The sequence below is a fragment of the Lepeophtheirus salmonis genome, chromosome 6 (assembly GCF_016086655.4).
Source record: "Lepeophtheirus salmonis chromosome 6, UVic_Lsal_1.4, whole genome shotgun sequence".
NCBI lineage: Eukaryota > Metazoa > Arthropoda > Copepoda > Siphonostomatoida > Caligidae > Lepeophtheirus > Lepeophtheirus salmonis.
In genome coordinates, this window is record NC_052136.2 from 39,663,871 (window position 1) to 39,675,129 (window position 11,259).

At 32.8% G+C, this 11,259-nt stretch overlaps 1 protein-coding gene across 1 annotated transcript; it reads left to right on the forward strand.

Annotated features, from left to right (window-relative positions):
• The first annotated feature begins 3,475 nt into the window (after positions 1-3,475).
• Positions 3,476-6,066, forward strand: LOC121120727 (uncharacterized). Its single transcript, XM_040715583.2, has 3 exons — positions 3,476-4,196; positions 4,266-4,429; positions 4,496-6,066. The coding sequence occupies exons 1-3, from the start codon at positions 3,830-3,832 to the stop codon at positions 5,393-5,395; spliced, it is 1,431 nt and encodes a 476-aa protein (XP_040571517.1). The 5' UTR covers positions 3,476-3,829; the 3' UTR covers positions 5,396-6,066.
• The last annotated feature ends 5,193 nt before the right edge of the window (positions 6,067-11,259 follow it).

Sequence of the window (11,259 nt, forward strand, 5' to 3'; positions counted from 1 at the left end):
CTCTCTCTAAATAAAAAAAACACAGATAGAACAAATGGTATTTATGGTTTTTAAACATGTTACGGGATTATTTAGATTCCTCACGAATTCATTTTTATTTTCTTCTTCATTTTTTACACTCTTTTTACACCTTACATCAAGTTAAGAAGAATAAGGGTAAAAAAAGAGAAAATATGTGTGTATAGAATAAAGGATCCCCGCTTTATTCTCAATCAATAACAAAGATATATAATATGTAGATAAAACCCAAATGATTATTTAGAACATACAACAATAATCTCCGCAAAATCCAATTTGCATTTTCCTACAATATATATATATATGTACAACATTCAAAGAAGACTTTCCCCTGGGGAATTATCACCCCCTTGATTCTTAATCGATCTATCTACATGGTTCAGATTCACATATGTAATATGTATTATGCTGAAGAAGAAGAATCGTAGATAATTTGCTCTCTGAATACCTTTATCAATTTATGTATATATATATAACATATGAACACTCGCTGGTTAATTAAGTTTCATATACTTAGAAAAGAGAGGTTGCAACGGATAGAGTTGTAGTAAATATGGCCTACAACACATGCGAAATGTTTTGTAGTTACCTAAACAATTGTCTGTTTATTTGCCAATACTGTTATTATCGTTCTTTCACTCTTAAAAAAAATAAACTTTTAAGTATAAAGTGTGTGGTCTCATGACACTATGAGTATTGGTTATAAGCAAAGAGGGGATGTGTGTAAAGAAAAAGCTCATTCTATCAATTAAAAAAGGAAAAACCCTTGTTGCTTTTTTTTTAAAATAAGTATCAGAGAGAAGAATTCTTGCGTATCTTTGGTTCAGTAAATTGATTTTAAAATGTATAAATAATTAATTTTTTAAGAAGCATCAATTCATTTTTTCTCTCTCCCCGCCCCCTATTATAAATAAAAGGAAATAATAATAGTAATCCTATAATAGGCAACTAATATTACCATTTGTCATAATTCAGTATTTCCATATTTCTTACTCACTTGAGATCTTACACAGATCCTGTCTCTAGTTATAAGTGTTTGTCGTTGTTGGATTCAGAGTAGAAATGAGGATTGACATCGAAGTAATTCCCGTCTATGTCCATTCTAAATACAGAGTGGTGAGATTTAAGTTTATTTATCTGCATAATAGCTAATCTAATGATTAATTTCCCAATAATGTTCTGAGTAAATAATACGGATTTGAACATTGTAACCGTTCGATTTTTTTTTTTGCTTAAAAGGGGAAAAATGGGATGAGAATACAAGAAATTACTATGCAAGGAGAGGTTTTGTGTTAAAGGTCCTCAAAAATAGATAAAGATGGGCTGAAGGATAATAATAACAAAAGAAGAGGAGAATAAATCCGTGCATAAGTGATCCAGTTAACCCACTTTAACTTACAGGATTTGTTAGATAGGTATAAGTGTAGGTTTAATTGGACTCTGAGTAGTAGAATTGAGGATCTCATCGGAGTACATGATTCCTACCTATGTTTGTGCAAAATTCGTAGAGAGATTTATGCTCATTCCCTTTCACTCACCACTCCTTGCAGCTAATCAAACAAAACGTCTTTATAGATAATCTGCTCTTCTCCGAAACATTCTTCCAATTGTCAGGGTTACCCTCACAATTTCTTCTTTTTCTTTTTTTTAGTACCAGCAAGACATATTTTTACAACTCTACAAAATAAAAATATGTCTGCAAAAATTTGAAAAAAACAAGACACAAAAATATATACATTGATAAAACTCTTTTCGCTTCTTTTTAGAAGAAACTCAATTGATTTTTTGCTATTTAAAACATACGTACGTACAACGATTTTTTTACAAATTTATAATAAGTTTTTATTTTTATATTCGACTCACAAAAACTCCATTATATAATAATTTCCTTTACTGTACTTAATAAAGAGATTTAATGTGCACCTCTCTTTTCTTAAAAAAAAACTAAATACTATGTATTTACAGATATGATATAAAACTTTGGCATTTAAACCATTATATACCTATATAGATATAGGTATAATATAAGAGGGGGAATAAAATTATTAACTATTTTTTGTCTTGTCACGATATCAATTTTTTTATACCGGGTCCGGTGCAAAAGTTAGGGATGATATTTAGAAACTATTTTGCTTGAAAATATAGAACATTAATGTCGTCTTTGAGGACAATTGATTTACATTTATAAGGGTGTTCATATGGCTTTTGTTCTGGGTGGGTGGAGGATAAAAAAAAATTAATTACGGTAGGGGATTTTTCAGCCCCAACAAAAAAAGATCTTATGGTATACATGGGAGGCTTTTACTTCCTAGGGGGATTATTTTTTTGTGCCAAAAGGGTGCTGCAAGTACCGATTCTAATAGCAATTTAGCATAGTGTCGTTTTAAATGTGCTAGTATCCCTATAGAACCGAGTAGTGGCGCCAAACCATTGTCCCCCACCCCTTTTTGATAAACTTTTTATAAAATCAGTTTTTGAAAGTGTTTTCATTTTTCAATTTCATATGTCTTTTATATAAAACGGTAATTCGTTTAAAATATTCTCAAATTCTCCACAAAAAGTGTTTGTCAAAAAGATATTCTTTCAAAATTGTTAAAAAAGCCAACGCCAACGAAAAAAATACTAGTCACTGCTCCCCCCTCTCAACTAAAAAAATAATAATCATCCTGCATGCACCCCTGAAAACGTTACCATTCCATAATTTGTCCCCTCCACCACTTTCAAATACATTCTGGCTCCGGTGGTACCGGAGTACCGAACATCATATATTTATATACATATATCAAATACTTTTAAAAAATTGTGCAATTCAACATTATATTCTTTATAATACATTTGTATTTGTCTACATTTTTTATTTTTTTTAAGTTAATCTTATTTGTATTAAATGCCAACTTTTGATAAAAAATTAATTCTATTTTTCATTATTACTTTTATAAGTGAGAAAAAAGTGATTAGAAAGTTTTTTTTGTTGTTTTTTTCTGCCTTTTTCTTCATCATATTTAATCCATTCACTTTAATCATAATGACTTGCATCATAATTGCAATAGCAACAACAAAATACTTTTGACTCTGATATTTGTATGTATTAATATTGTTATTACTGTAAGCTTATATGAGGAATTAATTAAAATACAAGCGCCCTCTGTATGGTGTATAGGGCGGAGTTCGCCGCCCTCTCACAAAAAATACATGTGTATATATAAAATAATATTATTATTAAATAATACCAAAAACCGGCAAGCTCTTTTCCCCGCCATCTTGGATTTATATTGAAATCGCAAAGCGGCGCTGGCGATCGGAGTTCCCCCTCTCTCTTTCTTTCTCTGGCTCTGCTACCTACTCCTTTTCTCTGGTGGTTGAGAAAGAAAGGGAAAAAAAAACACTCTACATGTTGTAGTTTTTTGAGAAAAAAGAAGAAAATATCGAGAGATGTAAGATACCAATTTTTGAGTTCAGTCTATTATAAGCCATTTTTGAAGTCAGTGAGATGTGTGAGTTGTTGAAAAAAAAATTTGGGAAGGAAAATATTTTTTAAACAAATAAAAAATACCCATTGAAACAGGAATATAATACAGACTCAAAACCATCCACCTTGACCGTTGTAGCCCCAAGTCAATTCGCCAAGCTGTTTCAAGAAGGTTTAGCCGAACTTCTTCCTCCATTGCGACCTGGAGGAAGACCTAGCGTCGTCAACAATAGTCACCCTCCTTCATCCTCATCCCCGCCAAGTCCTTCTTCCAGTCGTGAGGAAGTGTTAAGTTGTAGAAATAGTCCAAACAGTGTTGGTCCTGGTGGAGGACCAGGAGCCATGAGACTCCCTCTACGACCCAATCCTACGCTCCCCATCGATCAAACTTTCATGCAGTTTCGCTCCCAACAACAAGACTTTTTAAATCGACTCGCATCCAGTCGAAACCTTCCTCGGTTACCCCTGCCCCTTCCCTTTCATCCCTTCCTCTCATCCCCGCCTGTCTCAGGTGGTGGAAAGCAATTCGGTAGTCATACAAATTCGCAGAGTGGTGGGGATGGTCCAAACAATAGTCTAGATCTTGGGAGTAGAGGTTCATCTTCACCTCCCAACCCGGCACTTCATCATCACCACCATCTCCATCAGCATCACAACAATGCTGGGGCGCGAATGAGTGGCACCTACGATAATCCACATTCTCCTAATGGTAAGACCTTTAAAACGTCATATTAAATATTTACACATCAATACATTTTTATATTCATATTTCAATCAGATGATTCTGAGAGTGAAGAAGCCAAGAGACGTCGAAGTCGAACAAATTTTAGCCAATGGCAGTTAGAAGAATTAGAGCGAGTGTTTCAATCTTGTCATTATCCAGATGTGTTCATGCGAGAGGCTTTGGCTCTCAAGTTGGACCTAAAGGAATCACGGATATCTGTGAGTTCATTGTAACCTTCATTCAGCCTACTAAGGTTAATTATAATCTATTAATCATTTTTCCAGGTCTGGTTTCAAAATCGCAGAGCCAAGTTTCGAAAAAAGGAAAATACTAAAAAAGGTCCAGGACGCCCAGCACACAATGCTCATCCCCAAACTTGTTCTGGAGAGCCAATTTCTGCAGAGGAGCTCCACAAGAAGGAAATTGAGCGTCGAGATCGTAAGTTACTCAAGCAATTAGAGAAGCAGCAAAAGAAGATGTCTGCCAAAGGAGTTCATGTAGAATTGGAGGCTCTAAGACGCGACTATGAGATACAGAAAGCGGGTGGAAAGAGCACTATGGATTTTGATATATCAACAATGGATGCATCCTCCAATTGTGGAGATATCGATGTTGTGGGTGGTGAGGGAATGGAAGAGGATGAAGAAGAGGAAGAAGACAACCTCGAGGATCGTCACTCAGAGACTAAACCAAAAGTCAGTCCCTTTAGCATTGAAAGTTTATTATCATCCTCAGTCGCTGCAGCAGCTGCAGTTCAGGCTGCAGTCCATGCTGCCAATCACAAAAAGTCCAGTAATAGTAATAGCAGCAACAACAGCAGTCATCACCATCTTCAAGCCGAAGGCTCAGACGATGATAGTCGGCCTTGTAGTCCAATTTCATCCTCTTCTATACCAATAGTCAAGTCAGTCTCAAACCTAGGTCTAGGACAACTAGAGGCGGTGACAACACCTCTGTGGCATCCAGCCACGACGCTATCTTCTCTTTTTAGTTCAGGAACCTTCCACCATTTAAATCCTCTCATTTCTGGAGCTCTATGTCACAATCCTAACTCACCCAATTCTGCTGGATCCTTCAACTTTGCAGCAAAGATACTCCAACGCCATCAGGAACTTCAACAGCAGCAATTACAACAGCAAAAGCAGCTTGGACAAAGATTCTCTGGGGAAGACGAGGAGGATTAGTTGATACTCCGAAGTCCATGTTCGGCAACCATACATACATACATACATATCTGAGAATGGAAATCGGCAATTTCTCATTCTCAAAAAAAACCTGTCAATGGCAGAGCTAATTGTCTCTTTTTAAGTTTTTAACTCTTTAATTTCTTATTGTTTCTGTGATATAATTAATATGATTCTTACATACATATTAGATTTAATAACATGAAGATATTTATAAATAGGTACATAATATATATACATTTAAAGAAAGACAGGAAATACTCCATTTTACGAACATGACTGATTCAGTATTATATTATATTATTATTAAAAACTTATAATTGTTTTATTAGTTCATTTTTTTGTTTGTTTATTTTTCCATTTTTAATTGTAATTTTATTATTAATTTTCGAATTCTTTATTATGTAAAAAAAAAAAAATGAATAATGAAATAAGTAATTAATTAATTATTTATTATAATTAAAAACTTTATTCGTACTGTAGTTCTGAAACATGAAGAAAAAAATATATATATCAAGAAAAAAATATAGCAAATAACGAAACTTCTTTTTAATAGTGTTATATCGAATTGAATTGAACAGAGTCGAGTGGATTGGAATCCTTAAAATTACTATAAAAAATTTGTTATAAATATAACAGCTTGAGAAAAATAAATAAAATATATTTTTGAATTAAGTCCTGGATTTACTGGCCTTGATAATATGTTCGGAAGGAACGTCATCTTGAATAGTATATGGGGAGGGGGGAGATAACCTTTGTTTTGTATACGAATAGACTCAATGATCAACCAACTGCACAGGCATCGCTTCTGTTTAGGGTCAGAGGTTTTAGCTTTGTTTGAATATGCGAAGTTAGAGCTCCATAAAGCCATTATTACTTGCAATTGATGTTGAGTTTTTTAGAAAGGAATTATTTCAAAATTTATAAGTTTTCTTACTCTGTATTATTGTTTGCCATACGTCAACAAAAATAGAGAATAGAGAGAAGAAGGTAACAAAGTGTAAATCTTAGCTCTTAGCCCCTATCAATCTATAAAGGATGTAGCGGAAATTGTGAATTGCTTTGTTAAGCTTTTCCGTAAGGTCAGAAGGCTCATTACCAGAGGCGAGATCCCTTTATGGAAGACAGGAAGTGGAGGACACAACATGATTGCCACGAAAGACTTCTTGAACGGTGGGCTCAGGGTGAGGGCCATGTAGTACCAGGAGGTGATGAAAGAGGCTATCAAGCCTCGTTTGGATGTCAACTTCCCTAAAAGGATTACGTTTGGCAACAAGACTCAGCATCTGGCATAAGATCATAACAAATCAAGCTGGGTGCAAGGAAACTTTCAACGATTCTGGCCTTCCAACTTGTAGCCCCCTTCATCACCGGACTCCTCACCACTGGACAATGGAATATGGAGCTTTGTGAAGAGCAATGGCTTCAAAGTCCCCCACCGCAAATTTTATACACTGAAGGCCTCTGTTAAGAAGGAGTCAGCTTATATGTATAATGACTATATCACCAAGGTTTTCAAAGCCTACAGGCCCATACTGAAAGTCGTGGTGACCGCAGAAGGATGATACTTTACGAAAAAAAGTGGATATTTTGAGGTATAATTTTATGTTGCTTCTGATTAATTTTATTTAAATCTTACAATCAAAAACGGTAGTATTTGGTTAACCACACTGCATTATTTACAGCTAAACAAGTTATCATTTAAGTAGTTGTTGTTGCTTTTTAAGAAGGATGTTCGGTTTAAGTAGATTTTATTATTTATGTTCAAATATTCTTCATTTCAAAGTGTTGAGATGAAGAATATTTTTTTTTTTAAATCTTGTTTTGAGTCTATAAGTATAGCAGCTTCAATTGTGATTAATTAAAAAATGGTTTAGAGGACAGCAGCCCCACGAAACTTAAAACATAATTTGATGAAGAGGTTTAATGATTAAAATCACTAAGCCGATTCAATATTAGTCTGAAGTAGACTAGAGTTTTTGTTGTTTAATATTTAAATGATTTTTATACATCCAGACCTAGATAAATGATTATAAGTCATACACCTTGTTTTTACATATAAATACTATGTATATAGTATTTATATTGGATATCCATATTGCATAGTTATATATAGTGTTTTAAGAACACTATCGCCATAACTTGTTCGTTCCTTTGCTGTATGTATGTATATATAACAATATTTTAATTATAAGGTAAGTTATATTTAATGTAAATTATCTTCTGCGTAAAGAGGAAATTTCAACTTAATTCGCACGAATTTAATTCTTATTTTACTTTTTTATTATTATTATTACTTTTTTACATAATACTTTTTTTAATTTTTTGCATTTCATAATAAAACAATGTTAAGGCTTCTATATATATAACTATATAGTTACGTAAATAATATGATATAGATTGACAGGATGTCGACTTAGTTTCTGCGACCGTTGTTGCGAGTGAAGTGAACGGTTTCTACGGCATACCTTTTTATCTTTCTTTAAGATTGTAACAATGAACTCCGAATCATTTAATAAGCCATATACAAATACATGCATATAAGGCTATGGTGAACTCCCTCTCTGATTCGCATTATCATCACCACAAACCACTTATCCTTACAATTTATATAAAGAGTAAAAAATGTTTTAATATAAATTCATTCTGCTTATAAAGGTCGCAACATCATTAATTCCTTATTCCAAAAGGTAATTAAACAAGTTTTATATATTATAAATGTTACATTTTTGTTTCATAATGATAACATACATTTAAAGTTTTGTTTTACAAACTTTTAAATTCATATCAGAATGGTGACGTTCCCTATTGTCCATAGACTGAATAAACGGTTTTTAAATGAAATTATTTTTTCATTTATCTTTAAACAACCTTTGATCGAAAGGTATTAAAGTGATCGTTATTTGAAATTAAAAATGCAAAATTTAATTGGCAAAACATCTTATTTCATAGTTATGGATGATGAGTTGATTGATAATTATGTAGATATTGGCAAATTCCTTAAAAAACTTGTTAATGCTGGTTTTTACGGAATAAATCCGGTTCCAATTATCCAATTTAGACAAACTGTGCAAATTAAGAATTCTTGTATAACATCAAATATGATGTGTTTAATTTTAGCTCTTTAGAATATTTAATTTTTTTAGTTATTTGTTTTCAAATACTTTTGCAAATTTCAAATGTTGAAACTGAATCAAAAAATCATTTCTGATTTTTGTAAAAGGCACAAATAAAAACTCAAAAACTTAACTAAAATTAGTTTAATTGAAAAAAATTCATGTATTGCCAACATTTATTTTCGACAGCAAACACACATTTCTCACTATTCCAACTCTTGTTTGCGACTGATTGTAAAAAAAAAATAGAATTTTGTTTGTAGAATGACGCCACACCCACCTTGCTACTCCTTCTAGAGATTGATTGCTACACATTTAAAAAAAGGAAATCAATTTGCCACATCCTATATAAAGAATAATTAATATGACCTCTATTGGCTTCAAAAATGATCTTCAGGCGAAGCCATATAAACTTTATAAATATAGTCTATGTTCTTTGTTAACAGATCACTTTAGGTCTTAAATGTTACTATGGAGTGTTCGGCAGTCCCGGACTCTATTTTCTGCCGTATAGAGTAGTCCAATGGGCTGAACTGTAAGTGGCTGATCTCCAACTGCTTGATAATGTCTGGAGCCGGTAAGGATCAAAGAAGTAACTTGTAATACATTTACCTAAGTATTCTTTTCAATATCAGTTACATATATGTTTAAGGTTTTGTATTGAAGTTAAGTTCACAGGCATTGTTTTTTATTTAAGCTAAAATATCATAGAACATCAACATCCTAATCCTTTCAAATTTACAATGGAATAGGTATTGAAATACTTGTTAAAAGCTTGGTAAAGAAATTTGTTAATTAAATATTGTACAATTTGTTGTTTGCTACAATATTAGAACTTTAACTGTTAAATGGAATTCAGAATTGTCTGGCTTGGATGAAGTTACGTTTTCAAAATATGCGGGGTGCAATCAAAAAAGATATAAGGATCCTGATTATTTGATCAATTTAAATTTCAGATATTCCAAGTCAAGGATACTAAACCCTCAAAGCAGTTTACGATCCTTTGTTTAATGCACCTCCCCCCTTTTGTAAAATTGACACTATTTAAATTTCGTACGAATAGCACTCTACACGAGTTGATAAAAGATTAAATAACAATGTAAATCTCAGTGTTTCTATTGCATCTGTTCAATCCCAATGTTGGGAACCACAAAGTTCTATCCCTAGGCCCAGTTTCACATATTGAACTAAAATTTCACTAACATTAAATGCAGATTTATTTCTATTTAAATCTTCGTAACCTCAAGTGTTATCATTGCAATCCCCTAAGACGTTGCAATCGCCACTTTATGAACATAGAGCCCTACTCCCAGACTCAATTTTCGTCGGCGTAAGGGTCGGGACATTTTAATTTTCTAGTTTTATGACGAGTTGGTCAAAGGGAGTTAAATCAACCCAAACCCATAGCAGTTGAAAGTAGAAATTTGTATATTATGTATAAGAAAAGGATATTATATATTATGATACGCAGGTGTATGTAGAAAACGACTTGATGGTTGAATTTTGTGAGACAGATACGTTTTGTGACAGTGTATCATTATAAATTTGATTTAAATGAAGCATAACATAAAATTTTTTTAGATATAAATCTGTATCGTATATCTTAACCTTTCTTTTTTCAAAAAAGGTTTTTAAAAAAACAGAAAATTCGGTTCTAGTAATTTTGCAGCATACCTTTTTTACACTTGAAGATTTTTCTGTATGACACATTCGGCTTTGGTCTTTACTGTTGAGACATACATTTCTATCTATCAATAGAGTTTCTTACAATTTTTCAAGTATCAGCTAAGATCATGACTATGAGTAAGGTACCACTAGTCAATTAGTCACTTCAATATTGACTCAGATTTCCGGATCTGTAATTCCTTCATCCTAAAACACACTATTCCTTCTTTAATACATTACTATTTTTTCTTCTTCTGGAGATCTATAGCTCACATATAACTAAACAGAAGGCGTGAGAGGTTATCAAATTATCACCAACAATGAGACTATTCTTCATGTAATAACAAGGAATTGTTCCCAGATTAACAACAGCTAATTCGAGTTCAAGCAATCCACGTTCATCATACTAATAAAGAATAACGAAAGTAACAAATTCACAGCTGGAAAAAGCAATATAACAAATGTTGATGATTTGGAAATATCATTACAAAAAAAAAAGTATTTAACTATTATATTCTGGCTTTAAAAAAAATCTGACTTTCTTAGTAAACGTTGCCCTTTCAAAATAAGAATTTTGCCCATATCGCTTAAATGTTTTATAAACCACGATGTAATGAATGGTCAAAAGCCTCGGAACAGCTTATTTTCATCAAGACTTGCCGATTGTGATGAACTAAAATAGTATGAATTTTCTTTTTAGCTGTTTCGTCAGTTGACTTCCCTTCCCCAAAGATACAGACCAAGTGGCGAAACGAAGACCACGGGATCAATATTTGTCTAAATAGGTATATTTAGTAAAAAGATAACTTTTGTGCGTAGAGTGTACTTGAATAATACTCTATAGTTAACTTCTGTACACAGCCTTCATGAATTCACCCTTTCAACTAAATTAACAAGGTGAATTCTGTACAAAAAAGAAAAAATACCAAAGTCAAGAGTTAAAAAACGTCATCTGTGGTATGTGGTGTTAGATCGATCCTAGGACTGATTTTCAAATCAGTCATTTACCATTCAACGACCCTAAGGACCAATTGGTCGGTCCTTCACTCATATAATCCTTGCTATTTATTTATTTTCTTCACT